The sequence below is a fragment of the Fimicolochytrium jonesii genome (assembly GCF_025526975.1).
Source record: "Fimicolochytrium jonesii strain JEL569 chromosome Unknown EV422scaffold_9, whole genome shotgun sequence".
Taxonomy (NCBI): domain Eukaryota; kingdom Fungi; phylum Chytridiomycota; class Chytridiomycetes; order Spizellomycetales; family Powellomycetaceae; genus Fimicolochytrium; species Fimicolochytrium jonesii.
The window spans coordinates 287343-303005 of record NW_026515676.1 but is presented as its reverse complement, the minus strand read 5'-3'; the positions used below and the strand labels follow the sequence as shown (position 1 = coordinate 303005).

The 15663-nt window shown below is 54.8% G+C and overlaps 7 protein-coding genes across 7 annotated transcripts; 2 read left to right on the top strand and 5 right to left on the bottom strand.

The window, feature by feature from the left end:
* Positions 1-169: 169 nt before the first annotated feature.
* Positions 170-2522, bottom strand: EV422DRAFT_430194 (uncharacterized protein). Its single transcript, XM_053067162.1, has 5 exons — positions 1263-2522; positions 1095-1203; positions 639-1006; positions 442-553; positions 170-357 (listed from the first exon to the last, which is right to left on the bottom strand). Exons 1-5 carry the CDS (start codon positions 2304-2306, stop codon positions 251-253), a joined length of 1740 nt encoding a protein of 579 aa, XP_052926230.1. The 5' UTR covers positions 2307-2522; the 3' UTR covers positions 170-250.
* EV422DRAFT_586572 (ERV2 protein-like protein) lies at positions 2497-3472 on the top strand (the record flags this gene model as incomplete). Its single annotated transcript, XM_053073465.1, has 3 exons — positions 2497-2865; positions 2995-3132; positions 3217-3472. Exons 1-3 carry the CDS (start codon positions 2600-2602, stop codon positions 3470-3472), a joined length of 660 nt encoding a protein of 219 aa, XP_052926229.1. The 5' UTR covers positions 2497-2599.
* Positions 3473-3772: 300 nt separating this feature from the next.
* On the bottom strand, positions 3773-4629 carry EV422DRAFT_495374 (SYF2 splicing factor-domain-containing protein; the record flags this gene model as incomplete). The annotated part of the gene is made up of 4 exons (XM_053067811.1): positions 3773-3938; positions 4026-4239; positions 4319-4442; positions 4507-4629. Coding segments are annotated over 4 exons (627 nt in total), but the record flags the coding sequence as incomplete, so codon positions are not given.
* A 773-nt stretch (positions 4630-5402) lies between these two features.
* EV422DRAFT_619491 (uncharacterized protein) lies at positions 5403-7227 on the top strand (the record flags this gene model as incomplete). The annotated part of the gene is made up of 9 exons (XM_053074068.1): positions 5403-5594; positions 5690-5824; positions 5890-6001; positions 6077-6221; positions 6293-6347; positions 6414-6456; positions 6528-6577; positions 6653-6759; positions 6837-7227. The coding sequence occupies 9 exons, from the start codon at positions 5403-5405 to the stop codon at positions 6904-6906; spliced, it is 909 nt and encodes a 302-aa protein (XP_052926227.1). The 3' UTR covers positions 6907-7227.
* A 2807-nt stretch (positions 7228-10034) lies between these two features.
* EV422DRAFT_566812 (uncharacterized protein) lies at positions 10035-10418 on the bottom strand (the record flags this gene model as incomplete). Its single annotated transcript, XM_053072478.1, has 2 exons — positions 10035-10322; positions 10404-10418. 2 exons carry the CDS (start codon positions 10416-10418, stop codon positions 10035-10037), a joined length of 303 nt encoding a protein of 100 aa, XP_052926226.1.
* A 1592-nt stretch (positions 10419-12010) lies between these two features.
* On the bottom strand, positions 12011-13656 carry EV422DRAFT_526712 (translocation protein Sec62-domain-containing protein). The gene is made up of 4 exons (XM_053070168.1): positions 13423-13656; positions 13218-13335; positions 12561-13077; positions 12011-12477 (listed from the first exon to the last, which is right to left on the bottom strand). Exons 1-4 carry the CDS (start codon positions 13429-13431, stop codon positions 12375-12377), a joined length of 747 nt encoding a protein of 248 aa, XP_052926225.1. The 5' UTR covers positions 13432-13656; the 3' UTR covers positions 12011-12374.
* Positions 13657-13827: 171 nt separating this feature from the next.
* Positions 13828-15662, bottom strand: EV422DRAFT_526711 (uncharacterized protein). The gene is made up of 2 exons (XM_053070167.1): positions 15642-15662; positions 13828-15564 (listed from the first exon to the last, which is right to left on the bottom strand). The coding sequence occupies exon 2, from the start codon at positions 15273-15275 to the stop codon at positions 13989-13991; it is 1287 nt and encodes a 428-aa protein (XP_052926224.1). The 5' UTR covers positions 15276-15564; positions 15642-15662; the 3' UTR covers positions 13828-13988.
* Between the last annotated feature and the right edge of the window lies 1 nt (position 15663).

The window sequence follows — 15663 nt, the reverse complement described above, 5'->3', positions numbered from 1 at the left end:
CCAGGCGTGTTACTTGATGTGTCCTCTCGCATTGGGGGGGGGGGGGGGGATAGGGGGATAGGGGGAGGCGAGATTTGCGTGCGTGCCATGGATGGTTCGTGTTGCGTTTCCGGAGCTCGCTTTGCTCAGTGGGAACGAGAATGTCCAGGTGGGAGTGGGGATCCCCCGCACGCAGTGCCCATGCCCAACCCAGATCGCGCGTCGGCAGCCACGCTCAACGTGGCCTAATATATCCTTCCCATCTTTGCCTTCATTCCTCCCCATCACTCTCCCCACCCGCACTGCCCCCACTCTCACTCCCACTAGTCTCATCAAAAACGCCCATCTGCTCCAACTGCGAGTGGATCTCCTCATTATCTAAAACAAAGAAAACATGCCCATCCCATCAGTTAGTTGAATGAAGGGGGGCAAAAGACGAGGGGATTGTTCTTGAAAACGTACCAGGATCCAACTCAAAAGCTCTCCGAAGACAAACCACCGCCTCGTGGAACAGCTCCATCGTCTTTGATTCGTCGGATTCGAGGTTGGTGCGGAGGAGGAGGGTTTGGGCCAACTAAACCAAAAAAAAATAAAGTCAACAACCCACGGAAAAAAAACACACCTCGGTGATGATTCATTGTTTTTTTTTGAGAACTTACGAGATGCAGTTCAGGCACGACGTGTTTCCCGGCCTCCAGTTTGGCGTTCTCGCAGATTTTGATGGCGACGCGGAGGGCTGTTTCGGCTTCGTGCACCATCTCCAATGTCTCTCTTCTCTGCTCCTTCTTCCCATCCTTCTCCCCTTTCTTCCCGTCCTTCTTGTCACCCTCCGTTTCGGACTCGGGTTCCTCGTCCTCATCCTCGTCCTCGTCGAGTTGCGCAGCCTGCTCGGCCGCAAGGTAATACAAACAAGCGCCGCGTGCCTCGAGGGCCTCAATGTGGAAGGACGTTGCTTGCGGGTGGGCGGATTGGGCTTCGTTGAGGTAGTGCAGGGCTGTTGTGAAGGTTTTTGTGAAGCGGGTTGAGTCTGGAAAAACCAAAGAACGAAATGAGGTTTGAGATTTGCGTTGCAATGGGCAGGAATTGGGACATGGAGAACTAACGGCGATCTAGACCGGCGACGTAGCGTTCGCGTTGCAGTTGAGCGTGGCCACGGAAGAGGAGGGCGGCGGAGACGCATTGCACTACGAAGGCGTCCTTGTCGCGGGATACCAGTGCCAGGCCCTATACTCGAAGTCGTGAGTGGGGAATTGGGGTTGCCTTTTTGCGATATCAAGCCATACCTTGTCGACAGCAGTCTTGGCTTCTGCAATCAGCGTGTCCTCCGTTTCAAAGGACAACAGTTTCCGGCCTGCACTCGGCTTCCCCGCCGCATTACCACCGCCCCTCTTGTCCTCCTCATCGCTATCATCGCTATCATCGCTCTCAGCCTCCTCATCTGCATCGGCCATTGTCTCATACCGATTCCTCAACAGCTCCATCTTTGCCCTCGCCAGGCCAAACAACGCGGCGCCAGCGCCCCACGAGCCCCTCGCCGCCGTGCCCTGATCCGTCTCCAGAAACGCCACACACTCGGAAAACAGATCCACGCTGCGTTCAATGTACTCTGGTAACGGGAAAAACGATCCGAAATCAAGGAGACAGGACCCGAACATGAGCTTCCCGCCAAGCTCACGGGTATCGGTTGGGCTCCCCGTGGAGAAATCGAATGCGGGTTTTTCGGTACGGGGTGTGGTGGCGGGGACGCGGGTCTCGGCTTCGAATTTGTCGATGGCTAGTTCGAAGAGCTTGATGACGACTTTGCGGCGGCCTTGGAGGTCGTCTTCATCATCATTCAATTGTTCGTCCTTTCCGCCGCCGTCTTCTGTTGTTGTTGGAAATGTTGCAGATGTTCCATTCGCGGCGGTGGCGCCAGCGCCAGCACTTTCGTTCCCGGCGGAATTGGTCGCCGCTTTTTTCTTCCGCTCCCTCTCTTTGATATCCGCCCTCCGGTTCTCTAGGTCCTCCCGTTCCTGCAGGGCCATGCGATACAGCTGAGCAGCGGACGGATCGCTTTGTGAAGCTGTGGCCGTTGAGGCGTCGTCACCACCTTCGTTACCGTCAGCGTTGTCCGGGGTGGCGGTGAAAGTGATGACCACCTCGCCGGCGGAACATCCGCGGCAGTTGGGATCGTCTGTGCATGTGACGTGGTGTTCGATATGACGATGTTTGGCTTTTTTGGAAGGCGTGGAGGTGGAGGTGGCAGCTGTGGAGGTGGTGGATGGAGAGGCGGAACGTTCGGTCTCCTGGGGCCGTTTCTTTGAGGTTGACGTTGCAGTGGAGTCCATTTTCGACAAAATTCTCGGGAGTGTGGGAGTGTAACAAACGGGGTGGCTGGGTTGAGTATAGTTCCAAGACGGGGGCCAGAGACAGGAGGATCTATGTACTGTATCTATGGTGTGCGTCCGAGTGGGGATCTAGGAGAGTGCGTCTCCGACGACGCTCAGTGTTCGTCGTCAGTGGGGCAGTGGGAGTTGGGGAGGGCAGCGTGGATTGCAAACACGGGTAGCGTCGTTAGCAATTCCCTATTAGAACTCGCACAATTCCATCCCCCTTCTCCCCTCTCCCCACCACTCCCTACATGCCCACCATCCGCCCAACCTACACTCTCCTCGCTCTGCTCGCCTGCACAGTCTTCCTCCTCACCCTCGCAGCATTCTCCCAAAACTCCTCCGCCCTCTCTGCCCGCTCCTCGTCCTTCGCTCTCACCAACAACATCCCAAATGTTCCAAATGCCGCTAAAAAGCAGGGCACGGTGTCGTCGGGGAGGATAGGGGCAGGACAGTTGCAGGCAGTGAGAAAGCCGGGGGCGGTTATTATGAGCATGATGGGGAATGAGACATTGAAGTGAGTATCTCACGTCCATATGCGTTTCGGTTGTTGGAACACCTTTTTTTCCCACGGCGGGTGGAATTGTCAACCTGGCACGATCATATATAGGGTGAATAGACAACTGATGCAGCTTCATCGCAATAGGGCCGAACTAGGCCGAGCAGCATGGCGCGTGCTACACACCATGGCCGGCAAGTTTCCCGAAGAGCCCACCGAGGACGAGCAGACCGCCATGCGCGATTATATATATCTGTTTGCGAGGTTATACCCCTGTGGCGACTGGTGCGTTCCCACCTCCCATCCCATAATTCTTATCCCTGTCTTCGTTCATCATCTCACGAAATCTGATAAACTGATTCATTCCAGCGCCCGCCACTTTGCCCAAATCCTCACCGCCCTCCCGCCCGACGTCACCTCGCGCGCGACCATATCGCAATGGGCATGTGAGGCGCATAATAAGGTTAATGAGCGGTTGAGAAAGGCGGTGTTTGATTGTACGAGGGTGAATGAGGAGTGGAAGTGTGGGTGTGCGGAGGAGTTGGGTGGTGCTGGGGATGGGAAGACGACGACGGTGGTGCAGAGTGGTGGGAAGGAGAAGGATGCGGTAAAGCCCCCCGGTTGACGATTGAGACACTTTTTATCTTTGAAAGGACCCTTTATAGATAGAATCACAGACACTTTTTCTTTTTTTTGGAATAGAGGCAGGATTAGACTCGTCCGTTCTTCGGACCGCTATACTATAGAGGGCATTTGGCGAGCTGATGCATTGCATATGAAAAACGTTGCCATAATTATAAAAATGTACAAAACCCAGCAATGGGAAAGAAACTGTGGAGTAGGCCAAAGCCGTCTCCAGTTTCGAATTACAGTGACTCGTATCACATATCAGGTGCTTCCAACGCACAACCACCCATCTCGGAACCTACAACGCAGTTCCCCTCTCGAAATTCGCCTTAATCTCCGCCGTATACTTATCATAAGCGCGCGAGATCTTCTTGTTGAAATGCATATTCCGCTCGTTGATGTACGTAACGTCGTCGTCCTCGTTGAATTCGCGGCGGCGGGAGAAGGTTGCTCTTTTCTCGTTCCTAAAAAGGATTGTAAAAAAGAAGGGTCAGTCCCACTCAAAGATTTCCAACACCCAAAGAATACGTATGAAAACCCCAAAACGTAACTGCTTCTTCAAATCCGCCACAACCCTCTGCACCCCCTGAGAACTGGTCTTGACCTCCGGGTTGGCGTACGCGAGGGAGTTGGCGTCCGGGAAGAAGGCGTTGTCGCCGGCTGCGTCGATGTGGGCGTGGGCTTTTTGGTCGGTGTAGGTGTCGAGATTGGGTTTGAGGGAGCGGATAAGGTTGTTGTATTTGCGGGCTTGGACTTGGGCGTGGTCTTTTGATTTATGAGAGAGAGAGGTGAGTTACAAGTATGGACGGTGAAGAAGGGGACGGAGCGTTATTTAAGAATGTACCTGTGAACCCTTTATCGGCATTCTCCTCCTTCTCCCTCTCTTTCTCCTCCCACCGCTCGACATCCTCTATCGAGTAGTTCATCGACCGTAGGCGCTCGTAATCTTGCCCGCCCAAATCTGCCGTCTATCGTCAAGAAGGGGTTAGAATCAGGTTCCCTTGCCAATCTGCCATTTGATTCTGGACGAACCTCCTTGGCAAGTAACGTCGCCGCTTTATCCCGCTTGCGTTCCTGCCGTATCGCTTCCTTGGGGTTCTCCTGCTTCTTTCGGAACTCGGCTTTCACGTCTTCCCTATTCGCCTTCTGGGACTCGCTCTACAAAACCCACCAGTCGTATCAGAACCCATTCGCGAAAAACCGTTGATGCAACTAATGATGAAGGGGCTACACACCCTTAATTTCTTAAGATCCTGCAACTTCTTCATCCGTTCCGCCAACTTCTCCTTCGCCGACTGCTCGCCCTTCTCCGTTACCACTTCCCCAACAGGAACCTTCTCCACCGTCACCGTCTCGACCGTAACCGCTACAGTCTTCCCCTCCGGCAACGCACCCTCCTCCCTGCGCACCTTCTTCGTCACTTTCCGCCCACCGCGTTCCTCGACGCTTTCTTCGGTGACTGCTAGTGTTGTCGATTCGTCGGCGGCAGGGCGGCCGCGCTTGCCTCTCGCTGGTGCTTTTGCAGTGGATGCAACCTCTATAGGCTGTGAGGCAACGACATCCTGGCTAGCCGAACCTTTTCGCCGCTTTGACGCTCTTGTTGATGATGCCCGTTCTTCTTCTACTTCCTCCGACTGTGAGCGATCACCAGTCTCCTCCGGTGGTGGTATTGGTACTGGCGTTTCTATTTCTTCTTCTTGTTTTGCGGGTGCGGCCGCTTTTTTGCGGGATTTAGCGGGGGCTGCTCCTGCCTTACGTTTCTTAGGTGGCATTCTTGCGTTATTTGGTGAGGTAGGGATGGGATGTGGGTTTGTGGTGGAATGCAAATGCAGAATGTCACCAGAATGCGATTCTGTCTGTGCAGGAACTCTGGCAGGGCTTCCGCGCGAGAGGACGTGCGAAATACTGTAACTTACAGTTAGGGTTACATGCGAAAAGATTCAGAAAGTCCACGCCAGTCTTCCCTGGAGGCGGCAACGACATTGCAGCCGGGACACTCGCAGAGAGCAGGAGACAAGGGAAACCATGGAGGACCTCTTGGCGAGACACCGGAAGGACTCAAGGACTTGAATGGGAAGATTACTACCTTAAAGAAGTCAGTTGGAGGCAACAAGCAGAAGGTACTACTCCCGTCCATTGTTTTGCGGGGATAGCACACCTTGCATCAGTTTAAGGGCATCTCTAAAGAATTGGTGTCAATCGGTCATTCCAACAGAAAAAGGAAGTTCAGGTGCAGGTGGCACTACTGGAAAAGGAGTTGGACGATAGACATACAAACGAGAAAAAGGATCTCGAACAGAAGGCGGCACAGGCCACCGTCACGGCCGCTGGAGCTGACACTGCGGAAGAGGTACAGCGTTCCTGTGTTGCAGAACGCTTGTGGGAGAGGGGCTGCTGACCAGTTCCCGGCAAAAGGTTGACAGGCCTGGAGAAGACGCAGCAGAAGACTTGAGAGGGAGAGGACAGCTCAACCCCTGGTACACCACAAGAGCGGAAGCGCAAGCCGAACAAAGCGCAATTACGAAAGGTACAACATTGGCATTTTCAGTTGCGTTTTCATTTGAGAAAGACATCTCACCCTCAATCCTGTAGCAACGGAAAGCAGCAGAGTTCGACGCGATTCGGCGGCAGGCGGCACAAGAGGCGAAGAATTCCGTGAATCATAAGGAGATTGAAGAAAATGCTATTGCAAACATGTTGGGACCTATGAATTTGAGAATAAAGCAGATTCCGCCTGATGGACATTGGTACGGATCTGTGAAGGTTCACATGGGGTCTAGAGGGAAACAGGCCGCGATACTTATACCGCTTTTTTTAGCATGTACAATGCGATCGTGGATCAGCTGGCGGCAAAAGGTGCGGCGGACGGAAAGGTGCGTTTCTGCTCGCGTTTCCGGGTGATGCGGTGATCGAACTTCTCACACGCTATTGAATCACAGACATATAAGGACCTGAGAAGGATAGCAGCGGACTTCCTACGAGGTCATCCAGATGACTTCCTCCCCTTCTTGTGACCAACGCTGGCGATATGTTCACACTGGAGGATTACACAGCTTACTGTGATGAGGTGGAGAACACGGCAGCGTGGGGTGGGCAGACTGAGGTACTGGCACTGAGGGATGGGTGATGAGCGATGGTTAATGGTTGAAGGCGCTGCTCACCCTTCCAATGTTTGCAGCTGCAAGCAATCTCATGCGCGTTGGAAATGCCGATACATGTGGTCCAAATGGGAACGCCCGTGTTGAAGATTGGAGAGGACTTGGATGCTGAGCCATTATTTGTTTCGTGAGTGCTTGGAGGAGGGATTGCAACGTGTGACCCCTTGATGGAATGCTGACGCAACCACCATCCCGTGTTCACAGATATCATCGACATGCATACGGCCTGGGAGAGCATTACAATTCCCTTTTGCCGACAGACACTCGAGGATGACCACGCTTTGTGAACATGGCTAAGGATGACTACGTTTCGACTAGATTCCAGGCGTCAGTGTTCCGTGCTGGTAACTTATATTCGATAGAGATAGAGAGATTCGATAACCGCCCTGACTGTACTGCACACAAGGCACACACTTCAATGACTTGTTCGTAGTGAGCCGAGGGTGGGGCGTTACTTGAGGGAAGGGGATGATGATGGCGCGCGCTGGAAGTCCCTACCCGTGCCAAAGGTCTCGTATCATTCTCGACCCGGTACTTCCCGCGCTGCGTGGTGCCCACTGCCGGACAGTCCAACGCACACGACACTCCAACGCACTTTTCATTGTGGATTTCTTAAACGACACCTTGCCATCACTCGCTTGAGGCTGACTGCATTGGGGCGGCCTCGCAGTGGTTTGACTGCATTGAAAGGAGGACCTTATGTAATAGGGTTACGGTTAGGGTTAGGGTTAGGATTTTGTTGTTCTTAGAAAAGTGCGTTGGAGTGTCGTGTACGTTGGACTGTCCGGCACTCTCTGGAAGAGAGTGCCGCCGGAGCGCCGTCGGCGCGACTGCGGGCGAGTATGATACGAGACCTTGGCACGAGTAGTCAGTGAACGACAGCGACTGGTATCAAACATTCAAAGGGCGGAGACACCAGAATGCCCTTGCGAGCATTGTACGGAATGGAGGCTCGCGCGCATTGTACGCAATGGAAGTGAGACATGGGGAACTCGGACCGTCAAGAAGGCGGCAACTGGCCTCAAGAGGATCGGCTGGATCTCCGCAGACTTCCGCAGGTCCAAACTATACAACTGCGGTGCGGCGGAGACTGGAACCAAGCATTCGCCATTCCCAGAAGCGAATTTCTCCCGTCCGAGCATTCGCCATTCCGAGGAGCGCCGCCATTCCCAGGAGTGAATCCTCTCGTCCGAGCATTTGCAAGCTCCTCGTCCGAGAATTCGCAAGCTCCTCGTCCGAGCATCCGCCATTCCGAGGAGCGCCGCCTTCCGAGGAGCATTCGCCATTCCGAGGAGCGTCGGCAGAAAGCTCAAATCCTCCGTCCATACCCCCGTTTGTAACACTCGATGAGGATGGCAGCTTGCAGTGCATGCAGGACATCCCATCTGCTACCGATCTAGCAACGGCCGATGCGCCTCTACGCACAAGTCGAAGCACTTGCAGCTCAAAACCAGTGCCACTGTAATAGGTCGCATAACGGCTCCCCTCGTGCGGCCTAACACAACCACATGCAAAATCCGCCCCGACCATCCTGAAAATCGACGGTGAGCGGATGTCAAAGGAGGACTATCTAAACAAATTTCTCTTTTTTTCAAGCGAGTCGTTTTTCCTTCCCTGTATCGGCCGCTCCCCAAGTCTACTTTTGGGTGATAATGGTGCTAGAGAGGCAAGTGAATGAGGATTCAAGCCCCCCAGCGTCCCCGCAAGTTCGTGATTGCAGCACTCCGCCTAGCGGCCTGGGTCGGAGGAAGGATGGATGGGCCTGTGCCTCTGATGAGACCCTCCCTTTGCCATATTCGTTGGCACCACAAAAAGATGCTACTATTCAGGCATACCTACGGTACACGTATATTTATATATGTAGCTATTCCTTTACATTTTTGAACCGCTGGGGAGGACACCTGTAAGTTGCAAGGAGTCTGGACTCCGGAATGCTCGCACGGCAACGTTCTCCAACGCGTATTCCCGACGCGTTTTGCACTGGACGCATGCTTAGTCATGCGCTTACGAGACGCGCTGACGAAATCGAACCCGCACAATCTCGGCACAACCCTCGCTTCGGACGGCTGCGCTGAAGGCTGTAAGTTCGCGCTGAAGGCCGTAAACTCGTACGGGTAAGGCGCGGGAGACCGAGACAGAACGGCGAAAACGCACGGAACATCACCACACTCCATTCACCAGAAGTCGGGTCATAACTCTCCTCCCGTGTAGGAAACCACCCTGCCGAGAGCCCCCACTGAAATGTCCACCCGAACTTGCCTGAAGATGCTGCCAGGTTGGACGAAAAGTTGGGCGGTAAGTGGGGAAAATCGGACAAGTCGCGTAATCAACTCCGATTGACTCCGATTTATTGGCAGTGGCTGCTGAGCGCTGGACCTCGTTGAAGACCCTGAGGCAACCTTCACCGACGCTCGACAAATCACCAACCACCAACGACTAAGCTATTTTTAGGAATGGCTTCGCAAAGCAACCCTGCTCCTCGCCGCAAACAGGTCCCCTTGCACCCTGCCGCCAACACTACGGAAACACTACCGAAAAAAGGGCCCAAAGCTGAGCTCATCCACCGTGCTAGAGAGCTTGCCGAGGGAACTGAAGAGAATAGTGATCTGACACAGGAGGGCAATACTCATGGGCCCCTACCACCTACTCCAAACGGCCTCGACATGGACAATCAATTCGGTTTAGATGACCATTTAAAATACGACGACTTTTTTGAAGCACAGTCACAACTTGCCCGACACCGCGAGCTATCCGAATCGGCGAATCCCAACCCCCCGGCGAATCCCAACCCCAACCATCCTGCGAATCTCAGCCAACTCACCACCCCGCAGGTTAAATCAGCCGGCGGCCGACCCTCCCAAGCTCAGCCGAAGAACACCCAAGTACGGCGCCTTTTTGAAGCCCCGGCCTCTACTCAGCAAACTCCGATTTCTACACCAAGTAAAGCTAATCACGGTCGAGCTGAAAGCGCAGTGGATCGAGCTCGCCGAGCAGCGTCACCTCAGCGAAGAGGTGCTCCAAGTTGCTGACATGGAGAAGCCACCTCATCCCGCCCATCCGCAGATTGACCCCACTCTGCAAAGGTGCAGTTCACTTTGGTGTCACTATGTTTCGCTGGGCCCGTTGTCTGGCCGAGGTGATTTCCCTGGAGCGATTTGAGAACTCATCGAAAATCGCTGCGAGCTAAGGCTTTCCATTCCCCTCCAAATGATCGACCACCTATCCTCACCTCTCCAGCACCATTGTCCTGTCACCTGCCGCCCAGACACCCCCTTCTGAGTTCCAACCCTCCTGTCGCATCTCCAATCTGACCCACGCTTTCCGCATATCTTCCACATATCCGAAGCGAAAGTTTGCACATATAGCCCAGCACCGCCAAAGCGTAGAACTTGGAAATTTGCTTCATCCACCGCTAACGGGCGGTATAACAGCAATCTCATCTCCCGCCTTGACAGCCACGATGTCGCCCGAATCTACGCTCCGCCCGTCTCTGTCCACATATGCGTTATTGACCGCCACTATCGCGGTCGTAAAGATGAGTTGGAGAGCCGGATGGCGCGCTTTGAGCGCGGTGATGAGGTCTGGTATCGAGACTTGAGCGCCGCCTGCTGTTCGAAGGGAGTCGATAGAGAGCGTTTCTTGGGAGGTCTTTGTTGCGTCCCTTGCTGAGGCGAAGTACAGGATGGTGACCTACGGTTGACATGGGTTCTTCATGCGTATCATATCGAAAGCAGGACAAGGAGGGAACCAAGCCCAGCAATGCACCCTCACCTGTCCGTTGCTCATCTCGGTTGCGTCGGCTACTGTAACTCAGGGTATAATGTGTACCGTGTGGAACTTCCTTTCCGTAGGAAACTACTTGTGAATTCGCGGCCAAAGAACGATAAGAGGGACAAGGAGCGCAGCCCAGGGAATGAGTCGGCGGCGCTGGTTTTCTGAAACTGGGGTGATCGTGATTGGTCCACCTTTTCTAGGCTGTATTTCCTTGCTGCTGGATTTTTCCGAAGGGCAACGTACGGGATGCGTTTACGGCCAGACTTTCATTTCAATGGAAGCGGGAGCGGAAGTCGTTGCTCGGGGTATCAAAGGCAATCGGTGATCATAGGTTTCAAAGTCCACGCAGGAGGCAGAAAAATTGTGAACATGGGCCATGAAACTCGAAGCCCTCTCGACTCTCTCAGTCCATGAAACGCTTACGACTACGAGCTGCCGCTCTGCCGTGGACACATCTCGACCAGCCATCGACCATGATCCGATAGTATCCTCCCTCCAAGTGGTTTACGCGTACACATTTCCCCACGACCCGCCCCGTAAGTCTCTAACATGAACGAAATAGCCAAAGCCTCGAAGCGAAAGAACGAAAAGGGGCCGTTTATTTCTGGTAAGCAAGTGAGACTGATAACTCAATCACTTTTATATAGTTAGGATGCTGCGATAAGCGATTTCCCATAAGCGATTTCGTTGACCTTTTCAACTGAGGGCCTGCACGAATCGACGACACGCACGAGGACTGGAACCAGGTTGGAACTACCAGCGAGCCGCCAGGGGCCGCCTTGTCGCGGAGTGTATCACGACATTGTCAATGCCACAGTGACGAAATATCGACCCCCGGGACAGCTCGGTGAAAATCGGCGTTATGAGAAGCGAAGAGAAGCGACGACCAACTCGAACTCTTTTCGAGGGTCTCAACAGCATCCCGAAGCGATGAACGGCTTTCAGCATGCAGTGTGACACCGGATAGCGTGTGGACCGAGTGCACGATGGTGCCGTCATCCAGAATCCTGCCGACCCATACGGCGGAGTTGGAATCACCGTCTGCCAGGGCGCAAAAATCACCGTCTGCCATGGCGAAAAAATCACCGTCTGCCATGGCGCAAAAAGGGGTGCTCTTTGCGGGCGGGAGCTCCTTTTGCGCCATGGCAGGCGATGGTTTTCTGCGCCCTGGCAGGCGGTGATTCCTGCCTAACACTTGGTCTGAGATTCCGGTCAATGAACGCCACGCTTGGGTCGGCTAGGGCCCGATGTGCTCTGGAAAGCGTCGAAGCGAATCAACCATAATCATCAACATCGAAGGCACCAACATCCAGATCGGCGGAACGGGCAACACCATCGAAACCAAGAAAGAAGAAGAGCCAAGCCCGCCAAGCAGTGGCGACGCAACGCCACCGATACTCCTCAACCGTACCTCGACGATGCCGCTGGCGGTCGTCGTCGAGAGCATCCGAAGAAGCGTATGGCACAGGTTTAGAGATTTGTTCGAGGAAAACGATCACTTCACTCCAAGGAAAATTCTCGATGACTTGCTACCGACCGGAAAACGCGAATGCCCACATCCGCGATCCTTCGGACCCGCATCCGCACCTTCTTTGTTCGTATGTCCAAAAAGAAATTTTACTGATTGTTCCTTCTGCGTTTACAGGAAGACTCTCGACCAGGTGAAAGCGGACCGATACATAGGCGCCCATGACCATCACGCCGGCGTGGGAATCAATGAGGGCCGATGCGCATCCTACCCAAACTACCTTCTATGAAGCCCAAGAACCCTGAAAGCTTCTCATTTCGTGTTTGTTATATGCATTTGTACAAAAACATCCGGTAGGTCATCGGTGGCGGTAGCTATTGGTCGGAGGGCCAATCAAAACGACATGGGCGGGTGGGTGCATTTTACCACTGTGTAAGGTTCAATGCGAGTGTCGGCATGGCAGGTTTAAGGGTGTAGGAGGTAATGTGATGTGTTGAAATCTAATCCTCATGGTCGACATTCCCATCTCCGTCCCCGTCGCTGCTGCCGACCGCCTCCTTGACGGCTTTTGAGCGCTTCTTTTTCGGTTTGACGTCTTCCCAGCTGACAAAGTGGAGGAGGGATATAATGTCAATGTCACTGTACGGAATGAAGAGGCGCCAGACCCCCCAAATCGCTCAACTCACCCCCAAACCGGCGTAAAGCTCTCCACAACGCCCACATCCGCAAACAAATTGGGATACAACCACCCATCCCTCCCCGTCCCCGCCTTCAACACCAACCAAAGCACCATCCTAAACAGCACCAACACCATAAACAGCCCCATCAGCCCCAACAGCCCCAACGACAGGTAATACACCCCCTGACGCAACGACGCCGGCCATAACGGGAACATCACCCCCGCAAACGTCACCGCCAACACGCCCGTTCCAATCAATATGCCCTTGAGCTGCGACCCCTCGTAGACCCAAGCGTAGTAATGATCCGGCGAGAAGGGTGCTTGCGGCTGGGAGAGTTGGAGTGGGATGGGGGGCGGCCCGCCGCCGGGGGTGGTGGGCTTTGTGGGTTTGGAGGAGCGGTCCACTTGGATAAAGAGGCCGTTGCGGTGGAGTTCGGAGAGGTGGGATTCGGCGGTCGGGCGGGAGGTGACGGTTGGGCGTTTGGGGGAGGGTTTGCGGAGAAGGGCGTTTACGGCGTGTTTGCCTGGATTTGATAGACGTTCTATTAGCAGAATGGTTCCACGTATCCACCAAGCCGTTGATGACCCCCCTCTTCACTACCCCTTCCTCCTATTTCACCCCCGCCCCTCCTCACACAACCGCCCAATATCCATCCCCCCATACCTTTGAAGAAATCTACCCGCCTCCCATCAAGCGTGCCCTGTTTCAACGTCAGCTTCGCATCCCCGCTCCGCAGAAAGTCGGCGGTCGCGACAAACTCCTTTGGTATGCTTTTCAGATCCTACACATATGGGAAGTGTCTTCACGTTAAGCTTGGTGTCTCAGACAGAGGATGAGGATGACAAGCGAAGCGGGTAAGGTTACCTACCAGTGCCATGACTGCAGTGCTTTAAAGAAGTATGCGGCGGGCGTGCTCTTCAAGAAGGGTCCCTGGCTTTTTCCGGCGGTCGGTCCTTTCAAAAGCGTCGTTCGATAGCTGTACCGTATGTATGCGCGCTGCTGTGGCGGGATCGCGAGTCAGCGGGCGAGATGCTGCGATGTTCGACGGCTTTCCTTTCGAATTGCAACTTCAATGTGACGGGCCACTCCGCATGGCGGCGCACCTTGATTGGCGAACAACGTGCACGCGCACTTTGACGCATGTGTCACAGAGGGGGCGCGCTCTGAACGTACTGCAGGATTCAGACCAGGTTTGGATTCCCAAAAACTGGTGTACTGTACTGTACGTACTGTATGAGCTGGATGAGGGACTGTATAATGTACAGTACGTAGGAGTCATTCAGGGCCATTACTTGGAGCATGCTCTCGGCTTGTATCATATAATACATCCAACGCTCCCAATTCCCTTTCGCGCGCATCGCCCCATCCCACATCCATATACGTCCATATCTTCACACCCAAAAGTTTATAAACATGCATACGCCCTGCGTGCATCTACCCCCTAGTCCGACTAGGCACCCACCTCCGCATGGCCACATCCCACACGCTCAACCGGCGCACGACACTCGGATCCCCCAGGTCCTCCGCGCGCATATCCGCAGGCACGCCTACATAACACAGCAGCACGCTCTTGTTCACCTGCGCGAGCACGCGGGAGAGCGTTAGCGTCTGCCGCCACGTCGTTTGTGGTACCACCGGTTGGGGAACGCATGATGTATCCGGGGGTGTGGTGTGATCATGTGTGAGGAGGGTGGGAACGACGACAACCGCATACTCGGCGTGTCGGAAGATAGGGCCGCGGCGGTAGAGGACGAAATGGGTGCCGAATTTGATGCCGGATTTGACGACCCAGCCGCGGGATTTGTAGTGGTGGTAGGCTGTGTAGGTTAAGGCAAAGTCGGAGGGTGACAGGGTCGGGGGCGAGGGGGGTGAGGGGATGGTCAGGGTGGGGGCGCGGAGGGCGGTCCAGAGGGCCTGGGGAGTGAGGTGGGGGGAGAGGGAGGGTGATGAGAGTGATGAGATGATCCCGAGGATCCCGAGGCCGTGAGCGAGGAAGAAGGCTTCTTCGGGCATGAGTTGGTGGTTTTCCGGGTCGGAGCCGAGTGTGATGTCCCAGGGGTCTACCTCCGCATCACCACCGCCGTCGTCGTCATCAACCTCATCAGCATCATCCGTTTTCGATCCCGCTTGTGGACCCACCGCCCGTCTTGCCGCCGCTAACCGCTTCGTTGCCAGACTCTCCCCAGCAATCGCGCGTGGAACATGGCCTAATCGTAACTGCCGTGGCCCCTCCCCTCCGCCTCCATCATCATTCGCAGCATCCCCGACAGCCTCCCACGCCCTCTCCCACCACGTCATCTCCCCCCTCGACAACGTCGCCTTCCCAAAGAACCCGCCATACCACAGCCCCAGCGCAGGTATCCTCCTCCCGCCTCCCACGTCCCCATCTCCCTTAACCAACCGCATAGTCGTCCTCACCCCCACGCGTTGTTCCCATCTCCGCGCCCGGTCCGTGTCGTGGGGGGATACGTGGATGCAGCCGGTGGAGTCGAGGGTTGCTTTGTATGGTGGGGCGGGCGGTAAGGTGGCGAAGAGGGTGGTGAGGAAAGTGAATGGTGAGACGTGGGGGGAGGACGAGGGGGCGTGGGGGAGGATGAGGGGGAGGGAGTTGGTGTAAAGCCGGCGGTCGGTGCGTTTTGTGAGGCGTTTTGACTGCGGTGGGGTTGCCGGGATGGTTGGGGGGGGTGCGGGGGGAGGGGGTGATGGGTTGTTCGTGGACATTGTGTTCTGTTTTTCTGGAGAATGGAGAGAACGCGAACGCCCCGGGATCACTGTGGGCTATGGGGTTCTGAGCTGCTGATGTAGGATCTCCCGCGATGCTTGGAGTGCAGTATGAGTGTAGTGTCAGTGAGGGGAGCAAGAGAGGCCGCCTGCAGGAATATGCTTCCCTGCTTGCAATAGGGAGGGGAAGACTTTGCAAGATGGGCAGCGCACACTTCCGGCCAGCTTCCGGCCCTTCCGGCGCTGAATACTGAACGCCAATAGTTCAGGTGCACGGGAGCGTCGGGAGGTACTGTATGTACTGTACTGCAGCCTACTGCAGACTTGAAGTCGGGACAAGACAGTTTCCCAAGTAATCAGCCTTAGAAGTGTTTGCATAGTTTCCCCT